Here is a 21,777-nt window from a genome sequence, read left to right on the forward strand (position 1 = left end):
TCCGTGCGTCTGCTGTGTGTATCTCTTTGATCCCACACGGCATCCCCTCGCAGCAGCGATCCTGAACCGCTACCTCTGTAATGGTACCAAGCTGTTCTTTGGCCCGAGCGGGATGGTACATTAAAACAATTCTAATATCAGAGTATTACTGGGCCAGCTGTATACCGGGTCTTACGACTCTCTGGGTCGGCAGACATACAAGCAGGCCGAGGAGCCAAAGGAGCCGTACAGTTGATGGAGTTTGACTATTGGACGGGACAGTACTGTACCGCTCCACATCTTGAAAACATTATTCAGCAAAGAGTCAAAAGTTTACCCCAGCCCGTCCTCGGCTTGTTTTTTAGGGCTGTTTGCTTACAACGCCGCGGGATGGTAAAGGCACTAGATCTGACTATCTGTCCGTTTGACTGTTGTCTGTCTCTCTCTCTCTGTACTTGATCTGTGTGAAGACAGAACTACAACACTGCTGTCTCCAAAGTGTGTGTGTGTGTGTGTGTGTGTGTGTGTGTGTGTGTGTGTGTGTGTATGTGTGTGTGTGTGAGAGAGAGAGAGAGAGAGAGAGAGAGAGAGAGAAAGATAGACAAACAGACAGACAGATGGATAGAGAAAGAGAGAGAGAGAGAGAGAGAGGAGAGAAGGGGAATGAGAGAGGGAGAGCAAGGGAGAGAGAGGGGAGGGGGAGAGAGAAATAGAGAGAGGGAGGGAGAAGGAGAGAGATGGAGGGAGGGAGGGGAGGAGAGAGCGGACATAGTGGCAGCAGAAAGGGAGACCGGGAGAGGCATATCTTGTGGAGGGGTCAGTGTCAGTGAGTCAGCCACCAGTCAGTCAGCCAGCCAGCCAGCCAGCCAATCAATCCTCCAGTCAGTCAGTCAGTCAGCCAGCCAGCCAGCCAGCCAGCCAGCCAGCCAGCCAGCCAGCCAGCCAATCAATCCTCCAGTCAGTCAGTCAGTCAGTCAGTCAGTCAGTCAGTCAGTCAGTCAGCCAGCCAGCCAGCCAATCAATCCGCCAGTCAGTCAGCCAGTCAGTCAGTCATTCAGTCAGCTAGCCAACCAGTCAGCCAGTCAGTCAGTTAGTTGGGGGTAAAGTTGGGTCTTGAAGGCAGAGAGCGATCCTTCCCAGAGCCCTGGGGTTCCTGCCAACACAAACCCTGCTCCCCCCCAAGATTCCCCACAATGCCTTGTTCCAGTCAGGGGGCTTGGGCGTCTGAGCAGGGCTGGGGGAGGGACATGCCGGCGCCATTGGCGATTCCTTAGACATCTTATCTCCTGCTCTCTGTGATAGCGCTGTCAAAATAACTGCCAAGATACACAGCCAGTCATGAACTGGTTAAAACCTGTGCTGTCCATTCATTAGGCTGGCTGGCTGTCTCTGGCTGTTTCTTTCTTTCTCTCTGTCTGTCTCTCCCTCTCTCTCCCTCTGTCTCTCTCTCTCTTTCTGCCTGCCTGAGTTACATCATTGACGTCTCTTTTCTTATTTTTTCTCTTTCTTTCTTTCTTTCTTTCTCTCTCTCTCTCATCCCATTAACTAGTGATAAGGCAGACTATTGATATGTCTAAGATTCCACATTGGAGAACACAGTTTGACTCAGTGATCATGCTGTTCAAGAAGGGGAAATCTATGTAACAAATATTGGGTTGAGTGCACTCTGCCAGATAGATGACCGATAGTCAAATCCATCATTTTTAAAAAGGCCCAGATGTTCACTGTCTGTATTAAAGCTAGCGGTGGTGCATAACTAAAATAAACACAACTTTCTGTAGTTCACCAAATGAACCACTTCAAAAGTTGTTCTAAATTGGGATCGCTATTGGTTAACTTACCAGGATAAACGGTCCCATCTTAGTCTTGCATTAGGTGTTGGCATTTGTCTTGTGTAGAGTGCCATCTAGTGACAAGTCAGAAAATGAATCACAGCTATCAGTGTATTCTGTCAGAAAGCATGGTTTTTAGTGAACTAGCCTTCCCGAGGATGAATCCAAAGTCCCATTGCATTTTTGTAGCAGGATATTGCGCTTGACTCACTCTCACTCTCTCTCTCTCCCCACACACACACACACACACACACACACCATTCTACTGATAACGTACACACTACTGCTGCTACTGTAATACTGCTGCTATTGCACTACTGTATTGTATTATATTTTTGCACCTTATATTTTTAGTAATTGCTATTTTTATTGATATTTTGTTGTTATTACTATTGCACTGTTTTTATATTATTATTACTTAGTAGTCTTAGGATGTGTGCATTGGAGGACAAAGCAAAGTAAGAATTAAATTGTGTGGTGTAACCACTGTGTCTAACCATGCACATGACAAACTTCTTGAATCTCTTGACCTGGGATGCTACTTACAGTAATTTTGCTAAAGTTAGTTAGCTGCTTTCCTACTGTTTGTGATAGCTAATGACGAGGTCTGTTCCTTCTCCTACCCAGTGTGAGAACCTATTCATATGCCCAAATAATTCATGGAAAGACAGCAGATAAACCATCCAAATGGGTTACTCAATAAAAACGTTCCCTGACCGGGAATCGAACCCGGGCCGCGGCGGTGAGAGCGCCGAATCCTAACCACTAGACCACCAGGGAAGCTGCTATGCGTGAAGAGGATAGGACTATTACAGCTCTTTTATTGCCCCGCCAAGCACCTTGTGCTTTATTTTCAGTTTCGATTTTACTATCGCCCTACATTCGACATCGCAGAGCGCACAAAATGACACGTTATTCGTTTTAAGGTAAGGGACAAGCAAGTCTCACTGTACTCACTGTACATACACTCACCATTCTGTACAAAACAGTGCACATATAAAATAGACTGCAATGAGCAAATTACGATAGGCCTAAACTAAAAAAGGCGAGGCACAATTGCAATCTGTAGGCCTACTGTTTTGCACTATGCTACTGTCTTTGCACAGTCCTGTCCTGCACAGTCTTGTCCTATGTCGTCTGAAACAACGTATGCCTTAACCCTAGTCAAATGCCTTGTGTGAACCATGTAGGCTACATGGCTAATAAACAGATCTTGAATCTTGAATCTAGATGCAAAAGATAAGCCAGTCAGATAATGTATTCACACCGTAAGTTTCACATTCGGTTTCTACCCCCTTCCATGAAATCACGTGGTAACTTGAAATAAATAATTATATATTAGTTTACTCCAAAACGAACTCATGTTTCATTCTCTCGGCAGGAACGAACTGGAACGCAGAGCAGGTAAGTCTCTATAGAGTAACATATTCTTAGAGGGTTCTACTAGGCTACTTCAATTTGGACGAGTTAGGTTGGAGTTAGAGATAGCCCAAGCTTAAATGCACTATCATCCTTGATCACACACATACAGCAACGGCCAGACAACGTTTCGAGTGAAGGAAAACATTATTGTCGACTGTGGTCATCATAACAGATGTTAAAATATTTCAGAACAAACAACCACATCTTAATTTGCAAATGTTGTTGACCACAACAGAGTGAATTGATCTGGCATGCTCCAAAATACAAATATGTTGACTGACCCTAAAATTCCTACAGAATTTTGGTCAAACCTGCATTATTCCGGTAAGCAAAAGTAAAAGTAACAGTAATATCAGCTACTGCAAGGTTAGAGTTTTCTGTTACTTTTTACCAAACATTACAACAGTTTTACCAAAACATTAGTTGTAACTATAGCGAGTAGAATTAGATACACACAGACTTTGGAGAGTTTAAGTGTCATTCTGGGAAGCTTCAACTGCTTGTTGCATGTTGTCTTAATCAAATCTCACCAGAGAAAGGGGTCTGATCACAACATCACAGAATGTGGGTTCAATAATCTTCTGTTCTAGACTTCATAGAGGTGGTCAGATCAATCCGAGGGCCAATCCTCAAACATTCACTAAAGACAAAAAGACCAAATCAAGGAGGGAGACATTTCTACAGATAGAGGGGTTGAGTGAATGTGGGCTGGAGTCTGTGGAGGAGAGTCATGGTGTCAGAGATGATGTGGGAGGACAAAGTACCTGCCTTGTGATCCAGGTTCACTCCTACTCTGGAGGACCTAGGGCCTGATACTTAAGTCTCAACAGCATTGTGCATGAATGACTTGTTATTGTATCCAAATTGAGAGTCATCATTACATGGCGCAGTGCCTAGTCTGCCCCTGGAGGAGGACGGCTTGGATGGGATAAATAAATGCAGGGAACCATTTACACCATTGTGTGTGCTGTGTCGCCCCTCATTCACATGTGTTGTGTGATCACGTGCGGCCAGTAAAGACCTTCGAGGTCCAGAATTATCCACCTAGGCATAGCTACGCTGCTAGTGTTAGCTAGCAAGCTACTACTGTATAACTGTTACTACATAACTCTGGATTGTTTCCACTCCCACATCCATCTTACTAATCAAAATAGCACTATACTGTATACAGTACGACACCATAATAATGAATGTCACCTGAGATCAAAACATAGAAAGTAAGGTTGATGTACATTATACGGAAAGCAAAAAGCAACAGAAACAAATATGCCCAATTAAAAGATTTTCCAACAAACATTTCTTAACTGTAGTTTTAAAACTAGATTTTGAATGGTTGGACTTCAATGTGCCTGGCAAACGTCCATAAAACAGCGCATTAATCTTTTTTTTTTTTTTTAAGTAGTAGCCTATGCTTCCCAACTAAAACCCTGTAGCCTACCTATAAAAATCAAAATCAGCTTCACTGGCTCTGGTGCATATACGCATTGCATGCTAACTGGATTTGAACCGGTATTTTAGAGAATATAATTGGGAGATTAATAGGGATCTTAGCTTTATGGCACTCCAACATATAGATAAAAACAAAAAAGAGCTAATGTCCTGTTTATATGTGTGTCATTGAATAGGGCATGGAAATGCACATGTTCATACTCTGAAGGGACAGGAGGTTTTGATACTTTGTGTGGTTAATTTCTTCAAAAGCATTTTAATTTTTACTTCATGAGGGCTCTGCAGGCACCTCTCCAACACCAAACTGTAAAATTGTTGTGCTAAAACAAGATTTCAATGCTTTTATTGCAGAGCAAAAGATGAAGACATTCTTCACAGTGGTGAAGGGGGAAACTCTGGGGTCTCATGTGAAGATAAACAGCAAACTGACCTCAAGTGGCCTGACTGAAGTGAGGTCAGCAGCAGAGTGTGATGTCATCATGGCGTACTGTTCAGTCTCCTCTCGGCTAGGGACCGATATTGAAGCAGCCATGAAAGAGATTCCAGGTAAGTGTTTTGACTGGTGAAGGACTGTATTTAGCTCTCTGTTATATTACCTCCAGATGTTGGAATTATAACATACTGTATTATTCTCCAATGCTCCACCCCCCCCTCTCTCCCTCTCTCTCTCTTCCTCTCTCTTTCTCTCTTCAGCTGGTAGCCCAGTCATCCTGGTGGTGCTGCATCACACCTTCAACCCAACATACACCATACCTGACAGTAGCAGACACGTGAGCAGTGACAGGAAGGTCCTGTCAGTAGTGAACTTCCTGTTCCACGACTCCAAAGGAGGTCTGCTCCACTGTCATCACAATGACAGAGCAGTCGAAGAGATTCTGAACAGGCTCAACGTCAAGCAGGTAGTTCATTCTGGGTCTCTAATGCAGGATTATTCACTTCCGACAACCGTCAACCGACTTGTTGACACTCACACAATGAGAGTGTTGGCAGACAAAACGTCCAGTGTCTAGTCAATCTTCCAAATCTTTCTGAAATTATTTATTTATTTTTATTTTATTTTATTAATTTACTCATTCATGATTTCACTTTGTAGTCGTATCAGTACTGTGCTTTAATACTGTAATGCTTTAATACTTTTCAAATCTTTAAAAGGGTGAAAAAGTACTTTTAAAAGGAAGAAAAATCATTACCCCTTTCATGTATTTTCTCATAATCCAGAGTCAGAAAGCAGCAGGACCTGTGGGGGGCAGAGTTGAGAGGCCTGTAGCGGGTAGGGGACACAGCATTGAGAGGCCTGGGGTAAGTTCCAACCCATGACACATGACTTCATTGGTTTCAGAGGCAAGTGCATGAATCACTGTACCACCATTACATTACATTACAGTCATTTAGCAGACACTTTTACCAAAAATGAATTACAATAATTGCATTTAACATAGGCAGTCAGTGTACTACTACTTGCCAGAACTCACAAGTGCACCTCCTTTCTAAACAAGTGACCAATAGCATAATCTAGTGCTAAAGCCAAATGCAAGAGTAGCAAAATATAAATACAATAGGTGCTTAAGAGGGAGGATCCTAGTAGTGCTTCCTGAAGAGGTCATCATCACCACACCAACAGTATCACTGTAATGTAGAGATACTGTAATTCATGGTCTGCCAAGTCATTTCTTTATTTCTGTTTGTTTTTCAGGTTGGACCCTCAAGTGGTAATTACTGCTCTTATTCTGTATATTCTGCTCTTATTTTGCATATGAAATTACTGTTCATTGTTCAGTGAGTAACTAGACATCCTTGCCAGTCAACATGTGCAAACATGTCATCTATAGAGTAAGTGAAAACAGGAAGAAGGGTGGTGATGCTTCATATGGCTGAAGCTTTTGTTTGGTTTTGTAACAAGGTATTGCACTTCTGTATGGTTACCTGTCTGGTTAGGCCTCCGAACTAAAGCCACTTGCACTACATCACAGAGCCAACACCACCGTACTAATTTCAAGTGATTCCATGCAATCTCTCGTTCAGGCGTTCACGGCTCGCTAATGCTAGCACAATTGAACCGAACCGGCTAACATTCCAAGAAAACTCACTTAAACAATCCAAACAAGTACCAACAACTCTCCAAATATCAGAAACCCAAGCGTTGAACTTGTCAGGTTCCTCTGCTGAGGAGTGTGACATCACTTCCTCTCACCTCACAGAGAGCTCCTGCACCATTGAACTCCCCATGGCGATCTTCTTCCCTGTGGTGATGGGGGTAACTCATGGTGCGCACAAGCAGTTTACCCGCCGTCTCACTGGACACGGCCTGAGAGAGGCGGAGTCTCAAGAAGAGTGTCATTTTATCCTGGCTTTCTGCCCAATCGCCTCGCGAATGGGAACCGATTTAGAGCAAGGTCTTTCTCAAATCCCAGGTAAGCAGTAAAATGAGTCTTGTTTGAATTCCTTCTCTCAACTTGCAACATCACATTTACCCTAATGTTAACAACAGCAAGTTCTACCACCTTTATTTGTTTAAAATGAGACATGACCATTTTTATACACATTTCACAAAAATGACTGTTACTTGTTCCGTCAGTGGTTTAGAGTTACATTACATTAGTCATTTAGCAGACACTTTTATCCAAGCGATTTAGAATAACTGCCTTATAAATGTCTTTGATGTCAATGCACTTACTACTACTCATCAGAACTCACAAGTGCATCTTCTTTCTAAACAAGTGACTAAAAGCATAATCTAGTGCTACAGCCAAAGTGCAAGAGTAGCAAAATATAAATACAATAAGTGCTTAAGAGGAAGGATGCGGGTAGTATTTCTTGAAGAGGTGAGTTTTGAGCCTTGAGGTGAGTTTTGACTTGTGTTGTTTGCCTGTTGTCAGCTGGTAGCCCAGTCTTTCTGGTGGTGCTGCATCACACCTTCAACCCAGACTACGCCGTACCTGACAGCAGCAGACATGTGACCAGACGTGACGTCGTCTTCACAGTGGACTGTCTGTTCCACGACTCCACAGGAGGACTCTTGAAGTGTCGTCAAAATGAAGAGGCATTCAAAGATGTGTTGAAGAAGCTCAACATTAAAACTGAGGTTATTACTATTTCCCCTTTGTTTATGGAAGCTTTATCAAGGTGGCAAGGCAGCTTATTTGGTTTGGCACTGACTAGTAAGACCGCTAACTGGTGTGAAGTAGTAGTACCAGCAGTAGTTGTTAGTTAATCATCTCTCCTGTTACAGGTCAGAAGTTCTTTCCGTCGATCTTTAGCAGTTGCCATGGTATGTCAAAATTTTACCGAGGGGGAAATAAACATTTGCTGCACTGTAGTGTATAATAAAATGATTAGTTAATCAAATGATTTGGATTGGGAATCATGTGAAACAAATCACTTTAAGAGTTTACTCCCACCGTTAACTCAAACATGTCCCACCGTTAACTCAAACATGTCTATTTCTTTTCCAGTGCATTGGATTTAGACTCTACACTTACGTGTCTAAGAGCTATATCGGCCTTCTTCTGTTTGTAGGTGTCTCTGTCCTAATCTCAACAGTTCATATAATACCCACAATGAAGTAGTCAGGCACGTTAGGGCCTGCTAATTACACCTTTGGGGCATTGGAGGCCCAACAGACAGCGTGGAGGCTGGCAACCCCCTTATATGTGGCATAAAGTTATAGCCTATATGCCACACCGTAGAGTGCATTGTTGTTTTAATACATTGCTTACCAAAGCATGTTGAGTTACCATAATGCCCACACTTTTAAGATTCAAGATTCCTTTTATTCATCACATGTAATGTACGGTGTACAGTCACAGTGAAATGTTGCTGCTAAAGATCATGCTACAGATACACTAACACTCAATTTCCTAATTAAGTCCAATAACAAATGGATATAGATTGTGCCGTAACATGTCACCTTGTTCTGGGTTCTCTCCTCCAGCGGTCTTTGGAGCCGTGGATCCATGGTCGGAGGCATGGACGTTTCAGAAACACGGTCGTTATGATCGTAGGTGTTGTCTTTTAGACGTTTGATATTTGATCAAACCCATCATCACAGTCTCTTGCTAGTTTGTCTGGAGAATTGCGATGCTTATTTTACTTTTGAATCAAGTATTTGTGAGTAAATGTATTTTTCCTCTGTAGTGTTCCTGCTTGTTCGTACCCTGCAAGGGCCTGTGGGGAGTCGTCTGTTACATCTACAACCACCTCCTTGTTCCATGTAGGTTCTATTTAAAATCACCGACTTTTGTCACTGATTGTTTATCATTATGAACAACATTAACGTCATTATAGTATGAAACACCCACAAAAAGGCCAAGGTTATGCACACATCCTCTTGCAACAGGATTACCTGCAGTGATAAAGAATGAAAACAGATGATTGGAGTCAGCTGCCTTTGAATCATGTCTTTCTGTCACCAACATCAAACTTACAGTATGTGTTATTTCTTTCCCAAAGCTCTGTCATGGTGTTTTGGAAGACGCCCGTCTCCTGGCGATGAGGGATATGAACCACTCCCTCACAACTGAATTGCTTTCATTAAATTGAATGTGAAATCATTGAACCCAAGTCATTGAATGCCAAATCATTGAACCTAAGATAGAGATTGAAAAGTATTTCACTGTCTCACTTGCAAAAGAGATTTTTTGTTTTGGCACAAATGAGACTATGCTTTTTGTTAATAATATTAAGTATTGCTTTACATTATTATGTATACAGTATGCCTTTAAATGCTCACTGATGTTTCTGTAATTAGACAACCTCATCAGATGTTTGTTGATATAATCCCATTGTCCTTTGATTGTTGGAATAAATGTAGCATCCTGCTCTCAAAAATGTAGACTGAAAATGCGTAGTCATTTTTTGTGGTGTTTCCTGTGCTCTAGATCATGAACACTCAGCGGTGCTCTGACTAGGCGCTGCTATCTTTGTTTGTACACAGACAAGACAGGTACTGTAAAAGTGAACTAACATCATGGTCAGATACAGTATGTAATGTATTCAAGTGTGTGCCAGGGAGGCAAGACACCCCACAGGTGTATTCAAAAAAAAAATCTACAAGTCATAATCAATACAATAAAACAAGAAAAAGAAAGAAAGCAAAATAAAGACGTACAGAAATAAAATATATATAATCGTACCATGTGTGGGAATAAATTTTTCCCCAAATATTTCACCCTTTACAATAAAGCATCTTACAATTATTTACAACAATATAAAGGCAATAAGTGGTAATTTTAAAAGTTCATACTGTAGACTGCTGTGTCAGTTAATAATAAAAGATGTACTGTAAACAGTATGATTTTCATACAGTATGTAACCTTTTTTGAACCATTAACTATCTCGCTAGATATATATATACAGTATATATATATCTTTATATATATATATATATATATATATATATATATATAGTATAGCCCTTGGGTGGGTGAAAGTGATCAGTCTGATGTTCCCTTTTGTCTCTGCAGAGGATAAGAAGTATAACAAGAATAAGAAGATGGATAAAATCACTAAAGTCTTCACAGTTGTGACTGGTAATACTCTGGGGTCGCACGGCGAGTTTATCCAGAGACTCACCAAGAAAACTAGATTTCGCCAGAAGACGGTACTTTCTGAAGTAGAGTTACAGGAGAATTGTGACATCGTGCTGGTTTTCTGTCCAATCGTCTCTCGGTGTGGGACTGACATTGAGACCGCTCTGCTGCAGATTCCAGGTAAACCTTAATATCTGTCTTGGTAATCGCCTCTCTTTTAAGGCTAATTGATTATTGATTACTGTGTAGTGCAGCAGGGTTCATTCCTGCCATGAATGTGTAAAGCAGGTGGAATGAGTGACCGACCACACGTGTGTGACTAGTAATGCCATGTAAGACGTGTCATAGACTCGAGCTGATGCCTCAACTTGAGCTCAGTGAGTTAACACAGTCTACTTTAGAAAGGAGGTATCGGATCAATCTCACAAGGTCAGTTGGTCAAAACTGTTGTTTTTCTCTTAACCCTGTCTTCCCCTTGTCCTCTCTCTTCAGTTGGTAAACCAGTCATCCTGGTGGTGCTGCATCACACCTTAAACCCAGATTGCACCGTACCTGACAGCAGCAGACATGTGACCAGACATGATGTCATCCTAACAGTGGACTGTCTGTTCCATGAGAATAAAAAGGGTCTACTGCCTTGCCCCCACAATAAGAGAGCTATCAAAGCCAGCCGTAAGATGGCAAAGAACACAAAGAGGCAAAGGTGATGATAGTAGTCTTTAGTAGAGGAGGAAGAACAGGAAGTTTGATTTGTGGTGATGATGAGGGCGAAAGGGCAGAGGAGTGAGACCATTTTTTTTTATTCCAGAATTACGGAGGACCAGAAGAGAAGAGAAGACAGAGAGTGATGCGTCCAGCGGTAAAGGAGAGAAGACAGCCAAACAGAAGGCTTCATCCAACAGTAAATCACGAGAAATCAAGAGAAACAAGGTCACCCATCTGTAAGGTCATCCTATTACAAGGCAGACAATGTGCTTAGTGGCCGGCACTCTAGTTATATATATATTATATAATATAATAGTATATCATGACATGCTTTGGTTATCTGTTTTTTTGTTTTGTTTTGTTTTAATGAAACCTTTATTTAACCGAGTAAGAAGCTCATTGAGATTGAATGTATCTTTTTCAAGAGAGACCTGGCCAAGAGGAAAAACATACACATTTACTAGTAGGTTTCATACAATCAAACACAATATCAAACATTTAAAAGGCAGTTATGAGATTGCATAGGAACAAATTGGAGACAATTTCCAATACTTTCACGTTCCTTTAAGATTGTCCTTTAAGATTGAAACAAAGACATCATATGAAATCTGCTCTGGTTTTAAGTCTTTCTGGAGGGTGTTCCAGATAAAGGGGGCAACATATTTAAAAGGTGTTTTGCCCAGCTCAGTACGAACACATGGAACAGTATAACCAGTGTTGCAAAAGCCTTTGGGGGACAAATGGCCTACTGTATGTTTGTTTGAAAAAATTATATATTGCATCATTATTGTGTGACTGTGTGATTGTGTGCAAAAGAAATAAAGCTGATCTGTTATTATTATTATTATTATTATTATTATTATTATTATTATTATTATTATTATTATTATTATTATTATTATTAGGGCCTGAGCACTGGCAGTGCGAGGCCCTATTGAAATTGTAAGGATTATTATTCTCCTTCTCTTACCTTCTTCTTCTTCTCCCCAAACAAATGCCTTTTTGGCGGCCTAAACATCGATGAAAACGCATGAAACATGCAGATACGTTAGTCCCGGTGAAAAATGTGATATTTCATGGGTGACGGAAATGGGCGTGGCACGGCTCAAGAGCTCCCCCTGGAAAATTTAAAATGGCGAGCCCCACCTTTCAGTTTGATGTAGGCGAACGAAATTCGGTGGGCATATGTAGTTCATCGAGACACACTGTCTCTTGGAGCTATACCCAACATCCAACAGGAAGTCAGCCATTTTGCTTTTAATGTGACATTTTTTCCTTGTTTTTACCATTTCATGCCTCATACTTTAACAAACTCCTCCTACAGATTTCATCCGATCAACTTCATATTCAGTCAGATTCATCTTAAGACCTTTGTGATCAAAAGTTATAAAAAAAAATAAAAAAAATGCAGATATCTTAGTTACATCATGATTGAACTAGCTATCAGTATTTTTTTAATTATTAATTTTGACGAATTTACGATGTAGCTAGCTAACTAGTTGGCAGCTGTTGGTCAGCGATGAGAGACGGAACTCCAGCCCGGCTGATAACCCTCCGTCGCGGGAAGGGAAGGTGCATCAGTCGGCTGTGATCAGTAGGCTACCAGTCTACGTTATGTCTGAATACAATCCAACGGCTATTTCCCAATAAAGAATCCCTCCTGTGCACAAGTAACTCCCCCAAAGATAATAATGAGAAGCACAAGCTGGCAAGTGGAAAAGTTCAAGCATAGTTGTGTTTGGCTGAGATATGAATGGAACATCGGACGCAAATTAAGCAATAAACCATGAGAGGCCGTGTGTTATAGGGATTTTATAACAGCTAGGGGGCGTTGTTAGGCACGACGCAAAGCGGAGTTATAATCACTATAACACACGGCCTCGTGTGGTTTATTGCTTTTATACAACGGTTACTATAGCTATTAGTGTAAAATAGACACACAGCAATGTAAAATATTAACATTTATTCAAAACGAAGCATCATTCCCTCAATTCCGCAGAGCAAAATAGTTCCCCTAACAACTACAATGCATTGGATCAAATGGGAGGCGCATTCATACTGAAAATGGAATGATATGCAGTCCCAGGTGTGTGTTACAAAGTATTTTAACACGGCTTCCAGCCAATCAGAATCAAGAACCAGAACTAACCGTTGTATAAACTAGCAATAGCCGATCTACAGTTGTGTCAAACTCAGCTGCTTTAAACTGGTGATGCATATTTACTTCGTGAAATTCTCCGATGACCCCGCTGTTTTGGGCTTATAATAGCTTGAGATCAGGACACATCACTTTCCCACTCCGAAAGCTGAGCTTCAGTTAAGATAGGATTCATTCATAAACAATGGTTATGGTTAGTATAGCCCCTTAGTGCAGAGGCTATTTTGGAGGAAATTCCGCCTATTTTGCAGGCCTACTGTTTTTTTTAAGGCTTTATAACTCCAGATCTGCACCTTAGACACACATACACAATGCCCTATGATGAATAAGACCTCTGTACCATTTTATGTCAGTACTTCCTATCATTTATTTTCACCATTTATGGGCTCCAAATGCAGACTTTCTGTGAAAAAAAAAAGAAAAACGCATGTTTTGATTCTTAGTTTACAGTGCATAACTGAAAGACTAACACAGATTTGAGTTCATACTTTACATTTCCTGATTCATACACTAGGCTACTAAGTTGGCAACATGGGTAAAACCAGACCAGGACCAGCCTGGCTTATGTGCGTGGCTGGCTTGTTTCTGTTCAGGACTGGTAGGACGGAAGCTAGTCATGCCACTGAAATAACTGTGAATTGAAATGACATGAAATGATGTCTGATAAATTAAGATAGGTCTTGTCGCCTGGACACATCAGTTCCAATGCTTCCAATGCTAATCCTGCACTATAAGAGTGAGATAGCCAGTTAACTCATGAGCTCACAACAACTAGCAGCAGCTTCCATAACATTAATGGTAGCGGTCAGTGGCTAAAGCAGTTACACTGATGATTACTGTAACGTTAGCTATTTTGCTGCAATTGGTTCAACTTCTGTTTCTGGACAAAGGTAAGGGTTAAACCCAGATAACACAAGGCTAGCGGACCTACAGCGGGTCCCCGATGGACGAGTTGGCGGACCTCCGGCGGAATATAACACAAGGCTAGCAGACCTACAGCGGGTCCCCGATGGATGCTCCACCACCATTCCACCGGTAGTTAATTGTCTATATCCTAGGCCCATTGGCCGTGGGTTCCGTGGCGTGGTGGCGAGACTCCGCCCCCTCGCATCAGAGCGGTTCAGGTGTAGTGCAGTTACTTCTCCATACACCCACTGGTTAAAACCGTGTGTTTGTAGCCCACTCAGGGGCTGAGTTGTGGAGTTCATGGCATGGATAGTGGCGTGGTGGCGAGACTCCGCCCGCTTGGGTCAGAGCTGATTGAGCGCAGTACAGTGACCTCTGGGCAATCTCCTTGCCCCCACCGGTGAAGACCGTGTTTCTCTATCCCTCTCAGGGGCTGATTTGTGGGGTCCGTGGCGTGGACAGTGGCGTGGTGGCAAGACTCCGCCCCCTCGCATCATATTGGGTCGGGGGCTGTGGACCCCTCTCTGGGCTACCCCCCTGCCCCCACCGGTGAAGACAAGTGTGTCTCTAGCCCACTCAGGGGCTGAGTTGGGGGATCCGTGGCGTGATGGCGAGACTCCGCACCCTCGGGTCAGAGCTGGTCGTGGACAGTGTACCTCTCTCCGGGCCACCCACCTGCCCCCACCGGTGAAGACCATGTTTCTCTAGCCCTCTCAGGGGCTGATTTGTGGGGTCCGTGGCGTGGACAGTGGCGTGGTGGCAAGACTCCGCCCCCTCGCGTCATATTGGGTCGGGGGCTGTGGACCCCCCTATAAACCCTTTATACACATTATTTGACCTTTCAATTCTCTTCACTTACATAAACAGACACCAGTGTGTGGTCTCTGAAATAATAAATAAATATAATGTATAACTAACAGAAATACTACACAAATAAACTAATGAATGTAGAGGTTTGGAGACCCCATCGAACTTTGCGCGTGGATGTCAAGCAGCCAAAGGAATTGCATTATAGGTTATGCCATACCTCTTTGGAAAGCTTAGGATGTCTGCTATTGGATGAAAGAGTGGTCTATCAGAATATAGGAAACTACAGAAAGTTTCATCAAAGCAAATAGGACGTGGTAATGGGCTGTCTTGCGCAACAGAGGCAGACTGACTTTCAAAATAAAAGTAGAAAAACTGAAAATAGGCGGATTTGAACAAAAACAACTGTTGAGTCTTACAATAGAGATATTTACCTTCATAATCAACTAAAGGTACGATATTGTATTTACTACTTTATGACAGCTGATAATATAAGAAAATTATTTGATAACGATGAAAAAAGATCTGTTTTATTGTCTATAAAGTGAGCAGACACGCGGATATATTTCATTGGTGACCTTTGGTGTTTTTTGGGTTGCTGTAATGGTTTGTAATGCTTTGGTGGTGAAATTTTAAGGTTATTTTTATGCATTACAGACCAAGGGTAACACATGGTATGTGTGCTTTCATGATACTGTACATTATGAAATTGTATGCTTATATCATGTTTTTTTTGCGCAAAAAGTAGATGCCGGCGTCCCCATCTGCACCAAGGGGATAGCTTGTGACAGGCTGTCGACACATGCGACACCCCTGAAAATGACGTTGAAGGGCATTCCAAACGAGCGTTAAATTTTGACACCCTACTCCCTATGCCCTTCACAGTTCTCACTGCGAAGGGAATACACTCCGTAGGGTGTAGGGCGTAGGGATGAGCCCTTTGGTTTGAAATACAGCCTAAGCTGTGTGCACACTGCAGATTTTTTTATGTAGCGGATAAGTTACCCAGAGCGGATTTTGTGTTAAAAAAAAGATGTTCTAACCAACCGTTACATTATTTACTTGCACTTAGCAAATTTTGGGCTTTTACTGTCATGTCAAAAAGTAGAGATTGCTCTGGCTGTAGCCTATTTAGAGGCTGAAGAGGAGAGAGTTGGTTGGATATCCTACAGATAACGCCCTGTTACTCTCAATGCAATTTACCTAACAATGTGCTTCCTCGGCCCGCTCGTCCGAGTCTACAGACAAAACCGTTTCGTTACTCACCAAAGTAAAATACTTATAGCGGCACCTATTGGTGAAACAGGAAGTCCTCAAAACCCCTACATACGTTATCCGATTTACTCCAAATTGCTCATGCTTGATGAAGGTCGCATCTTGAACACATCTGTAAGTCAGTATTGAGTCACACCTACAGCGCCACCTACTGGTGAAACAGGAAGTCCTCATAACTCCTACATACGTTATCCGATTTATGGATTTATGGATGGTCTTGCCCCATCCTCCCTGACCATCACCAAGAGTATCAATGAGGTTCCTGTGTCGACTTTGACAATCAGAAGTCCCTCCTTGTGTCCGCGCCGTCAAAATAGGTCCTCAACAGGCGGACGTGGAGGTTGACTTGGTGAGGACCTCTGTCTTCCATGCGAGCCTACAGGGGGAATATTATTATTGCAAACTTTAACTCATTTGTGCTTATGGCATATACTTGTCTTTACAATATGATAATAGATAGATGTCATTATCTGTAGAGCTAAAATCTAACATTACAAAGCAGGCGTGTAGTGATGAGTAAACCCAGGTAAACTCAGTTTACCCACCTCTTTAAATGAGTTGAGTTTTATTGTTTTGCTTACCTGCCTCCTCTCAGAATCTATTTAATACATCATCTATATGAAGGTAGCATCCTGAACACATCTGTGCGTCAGCATTGAGTCATACTTATAGCGCCACCTACTGCTTACAGGAAGTCCTCATAACTCCTACAAACATTATCCAATTTACCCCAAATTGCTCATGCTTGATGAAGGTCGCATCCTGAACACATCTGTGCATCAGCATTGAGTCATACTTATAGCGCCACCTACTGCTTACAGGAAGTCCTCATAACTCCTATTAACATTATCCAATTTACCCCAAATTGCTCATGCTTGATGAAGGTCCCGTCCTGAACACATCTGTAGGTCAGTATTGAGTCATACTCAATACTGACCGCCTACAGGTCAACGCCGCCTACAGGTCAAGCAGGAAGTCATCATAACTCCTACATACATTTGTCACACTTCATTAAGGTACCGTCCTGAACACATCTTATGCATCGGTATTGAGTCACGCTTAGAGCGCCACCTACTGGTGACAGGAAGTTTCTCTCAGTACTGGACACCGATATAGCACACCCTTTAACGGCGCCGCACCCCGACACGCGTGGGGTGCGAGGGCCCGCTCACTGCTGCTCGCAGCCCTAGTTGTTATTATTATTATTATTGTTATTATTTTAGTTTTTATTTTGTCAGGGACAATGCAGAAAACATTCTATGTGAATGAACCAGATGTGTTGCATATTTCTAGCCAAGGTTAACTTGCAACCCCTGTGTTGAATCATCGTGCAGGTTGTTGGGACTTCAAGATTCAAGATCCATTTTATTGGCCATGTATATGGTACTCACATACTGTACTAGGAATTTGACTAAGGTGAAGGCATACGCTGTTGCAGATGACATACAGTAGGACAGGGTGCAATACAGGACAGGACAGTGCAAAGACATGACAGTGCAAATTCAATACAAAAAAATGCAAATACAAAATACAATGCAAACAAAATACAGTGCAATATACAAAATATGATATACCGTTAAAAAATTGAGGCACACATGCAATTTACATAATATATATATAATGGAATGTGGCGAGTGTATGTACAGTGTGTGTGTGTGTGTGCACAGTGTAGTGTGATAGATGAGCGATGTTATATAGTTATCATCTGTTTTGGGTTCTCTCCTCCAGCAGTGTTGGAGCCATTGATCCATGCACAGACACATGGATATGAATTGTGGTCCATATTTCACTTTTGAATAATGTATTTGTGAATAAATGTATTTTTCCTCTGTAGGGTTCCTGCCTGTGCTTACCCTGCAAGGGCCTGGAAATATTTCACTACAGATTTTTGTTTCGGCATAATGAGGCTTTGCTTATTGTTATTAATATAAAGTAATACTATACATTTGTAGAATAGCTTAAATGTAGCATCCTGCTCTCAAAAAATGCAGTATGGAAATTTTAATTTTTTGTTTTCCTGTGCCTCTCCAGGATCAAAGATGAGATTCTTCACTGTGTTGAAGGGGAACACTCTGGGCTCTCATGTGAAGATTAACAGCAAACTGACCTCAAGTGGTCTGACTGAAGTGAGGTCAGCAGCAGAGTGTGATGTCATCATGGCGTACTGTCCAGTCTCCTCTCGACTAGGGACCGATATTGAAGCAGCCATGGAAGAGATTCCAGGTAGGACTGTATTTAGCGCTCTGTTAGATCATCATTGGAACGGAGCAGCATGTAGCTGGTGAGGTAAAGCAGCCAGCTGGGGATTGGAAGGTCCCTGGTTCGATCCCAGTTCCTGGCAGTGCACCGAAATGTCCTTGAGCAAGTCACTCAACACCAAATTGCTCACGAGTGGTGCAGTACTTAGCACTGTCGCCTCACAGGAAGAAGGTCCAGAGTTTGATTCCCGCTTGTTTGCCAAGTACTCAGGTGGGGTATCTCCTCCTGGGCCTTTCTGTGCAGAGTGTGTGTGTGTTCTCTCTGTGTTCGCTTGGGTCCTGTATGTATTATGACGTGTTTATCTTGAATTCTTCTCTCCCTCTCTCTTCAGTTGGTAGCCCAGTCATCCTGGTGGTTCTGCATCACACCTTCAACCCTGACTACACCGTACCTGACAGTAGCAGACATGTGACCAGACATGATGTCATCCTCACAGTGGACTGCCTATTCCATGACAACAAAGGGCTGCTGAACTGTCCTCGCAACAACAAAGCAGTTGAAGAGATTCTGAATCAACTTGACGTCAGTCCTCGCGATGACAGAGCCGTCGCAGAGATTCTGAATCAAGTAAGTCCTAAGGTTTTGCATAATTCTCCCGCCATTTTGAAAACAGTGCTTCTGTGTTACTTCATGAATGATACCACAAGTTGTCATACAAGGGACAATATTGTTTTCTGTCTTTATAGCTCCAACACCAGCCCTTGAATACGCGTGTTGGTTACTGTACTTTCTATTTTGATAATGAATACATTATTAGTAGTGTACAACCATGATTGCACTTATTTTATTACACAAAGACACCATCTATGTCCAGCTATACATCGTTTTGATTCTTGTGATCACCAGTCACCACAAGATTCAATACCAGTGAACATATGTGATTTCATGACATTGTTACTCTTTTCTCAGGTGCCACAGAAGACCTTGATCTGGCTCTCCCTGCTCCTTCTGTTTGTCTTGATCATTTGCATAATAGTATTTGTATATTTTCTATGATCAGCAGTGAAACACAAACGCTATCCTGCTGTGCTTAGGACCTCTGACATGCGGTGCATGCATGCCACCATGCAGAGTAATTACTAATTTATTGATCGATTGAAACCTTAATGTATTAATGGCACAAACACTAGTCCACCTGCTTGTTATTGTTGTGATACTTCTATATTGGTGGTGATTAATATGCAAATTACTTTATGAATGTTTAGGACAGTTTGCAAAACATTATGTAAGCCTGCTAAGCTGTCAGGTGTGCAAGGTATGAAATGTAGCCAATCACATTGTTGAAAGTGATATTGTATGTTCCTATTTCCTCTGTGAATGTGTTGAGATATACAGAATGTACAAAATATACTGACTATATACATGTAAGTGAAAATGGAAAAGGTCATATCTCATCTCCTTCTGCTGTAACACAACAGTAAGGTACAGTATAAAGATCTTTTAAACTGGGACGTGTTCCTACAACAAATATAGATAAGATATGGATGAACTGGATAGACTGCTCCCTGCTGAACTCCAGACAAAGCTATGGATTCAGGGGCTTCTGCACTACGCTGGCTGTAGTCAACCCTCTGGCGTGGAATGGTATACTGTAGTAATGAAACGGAATGTATTAGTCATAAATTACAGCTTAAATTGTCATATTTCATCGTGCAGTGTTCCACCATCTGCTTTCTTGCCTCACAGATCCCTGAAATGTACAGTACTACACACTAGGGTTGCAAAATTATGGGAACATTCAAAGTTGGAAACCTTCCATGTAAATTAATGGGACTTTATGTGAATTAATGGAAATTACTGAGAATTAACAGGAATAAATCAAAAATGTATACCAAATGTATTTAGATGCAGAGTTATGCTCTATGCTGTATTATACTGTATGCTCACAGAGACCTGTATGTACAGTAAGTATGGGGAGTGAAGACAATGTTTATTTTCCCAAAACAAACAACAAAACAAGAGACGGTTCTAATCACAGAGATATTAAGACAGAGTGCTGTGTCTGAGGAAGTGTCCTTTCCAAAACGAACATAACATTTATTAAATCACCGACACAAATATAAGGTTTTGGATGTGAAAACGATTGTCCATCCTGGAGAACGTGATTATAAAGTCATCAAAAGCTGGACTGAAAGTACATTACAAAAGCCCTGTATATCAAACGGACATTTCACAGTGCATTCTTTGTACTGAACCTCATATACTGTAAACAAAAAAAAGGTTTTACAAACCTAACTCAAAACGAACAGAAACAAGGGTTGTAAACATTTAACACAGTTTACATAAAAGCAAAAAGAGGTGGTAGGAACGTTCCTCATCTGAGTGCAGGTACTACGTACTACTACTGACTAAGTAAAGTGAAAGTTCTTAAATAACAGTCTCTGGTGTCAGTTCGACTCATCAGCATCCAGCATGGAATTTCCTGACAACCCTCCGCCCCCCCCCACCCACATTGGTCTTCGTGTCTGTGTTACTGAGGGAAAGACTCAACTTTCCTCAGCATAAGCGGGCTCTCCTGGTTCTCCGCTCAACCTTCAAAATCAAGTGTCTCCTTCAGAACCGGAGCCATCGCTGGAGCTCAATGTCCTGTCACCCCCTGGCCGCCTTCCCTTGTTGCTCACTTTCTTACCCTAAAAATGACATACAGTAAGAAAAGATTCACTTTAATCATCCCCGGGGGGTGGGGGGTGTTACAGCAGTGGGAATGTACAGAAAAGATCAGAGTAAAGAATATACAGAGTAAATAATATTCACATAAGAGTGCGAAAAGGTCAATGTTAGGAAGGTTTTGTGGTAAATAAGCAGCACTGCCGGTAGATAAAACCTGCTGCTGCTTTCTCACCTCACACTCATGTGGATCGTCTTCGCTGGACGTGGTGTCAATCTGAATGTCGTCGTCTTCTGAGTCCTACGGAGGAAGAGCGATAAACTGTCAACTCTGGGCTCGATACTGAAAAGGTCTGATTCATGAAGGGTTAAAGTCACAACCTTCAGAGCTCTACTGAATCTCATCTTATATTAGACGCAATCAGAAAATCATGTAATGTCTACAATGCACAGCATTCAGTCAGACTGTTGGTCAACGTGCGATGAATCAACTTACAGATGTTCTTTTCCTGGACCTCTCTGTAAACTCTTCTAAGAGGCAACGTTTCTGAGGAGGATACACACACTCACTTTAAGTGGTCTGCCCAAATTAAACAGGTGGACACATGGGCATACACACACACAAACAAACAAACAAAAACAAACAAACAAACAAACATGAGCAATCATTACATACTTTGGGGTTTTGCTTCCAGAACTCTGCCTTCTCCGATGCTGACAAATTCTGAAAAATTCGAACGTTTCACTAAAAGGTAAAAACCACTGTTATTCCGATAAACAACAAAATGACGTCAAATGGCCATGATGACAAAATTACATCATATGGACGATTTTGTGAGTGATGTGAGGA

General features: G+C 41.9%; 2 protein-coding genes and 1 long non-coding RNA gene across 3 annotated transcripts; all 3 read left to right on the forward strand.

Moving 5' to 3' along the window:
• The first annotated feature begins 2,629 nt into the window (after nucleotides 1-2,629).
• On the forward strand, nucleotides 2,630-8,201 carry LOC311322177 (uncharacterized protein). The gene is made up of 9 exons (XM_084454217.1): nucleotides 2,630-2,737; nucleotides 3,193-3,215; nucleotides 5,034-5,228; nucleotides 5,376-5,581; nucleotides 5,901-5,981; nucleotides 6,376-6,391; nucleotides 6,881-7,093; nucleotides 7,559-7,764; nucleotides 7,912-8,201. Exons 3-9 carry the CDS (start codon nucleotides 5,042-5,044, stop codon nucleotides 8,020-8,022), a joined length of 1,020 nt encoding a protein of 339 aa, XP_084310343.1. The 5' UTR covers nucleotides 2,630-2,737; nucleotides 3,193-3,215; nucleotides 5,034-5,041; the 3' UTR covers nucleotides 8,023-8,201.
• Nucleotides 8,202-8,548: 347 nt separating this feature from the next.
• Nucleotides 8,549-9,385, forward strand: LOC311321356. The gene is made up of 3 exons (XR_014630896.1): nucleotides 8,549-8,679; nucleotides 8,817-8,892; nucleotides 9,132-9,385. It is a non-coding gene; the product is annotated as an uncharacterized lncRNA (long non-coding RNA).
• Nucleotides 9,386-9,648: 263 nt separating this feature from the next.
• Nucleotides 9,649-11,359, forward strand: LOC311321951 (uncharacterized protein; the record flags this gene model as incomplete). The annotated part of the gene is made up of 4 exons (XM_084453964.1): nucleotides 9,649-9,661; nucleotides 10,145-10,390; nucleotides 10,703-10,913; nucleotides 11,019-11,359. The coding sequence occupies 4 exons, from the start codon at nucleotides 9,649-9,651 to the stop codon at nucleotides 11,056-11,058; spliced, it is 510 nt and encodes a 169-aa protein (XP_084310090.1). The 3' UTR covers nucleotides 11,059-11,359.
• Between the last annotated feature and the right edge of the window lie 10,418 nt (nucleotides 11,360-21,777).

This window comes from Borostomias antarcticus (genome assembly GCF_949987555.1).
Source record: "Borostomias antarcticus genome assembly, chromosome: 19".
In the NCBI taxonomy this organism is placed as follows: domain Eukaryota; kingdom Metazoa; phylum Chordata; class Actinopteri; order Stomiiformes; family Stomiidae; genus Borostomias; species Borostomias antarcticus.

Excerpts from the sequence above, each read along its gene's own strand:
- LOC311322177 (XM_084454217.1), top strand. The coding sequence starts at position 5,042 with ATGAAGACATTCTTCACAGTGGTGAAGGGGGAAACTCTGGGGTCTCAT. Across the intron at positions 5,229-5,375 it reads AGCCATGAAAGAGATTCCAG|CTGGTAGCCCAGTCATCCTG; the intron begins GTAAGTGTTTTG and ends TTCTCTCTTCAG. Across the intron at positions 7,765-7,911 it reads AGCTCAACATTAAAACTGAG|GTCAGAAGTTCTTTCCGTCG; the intron begins GTTATTACTATT and ends CTCCTGTTACAG.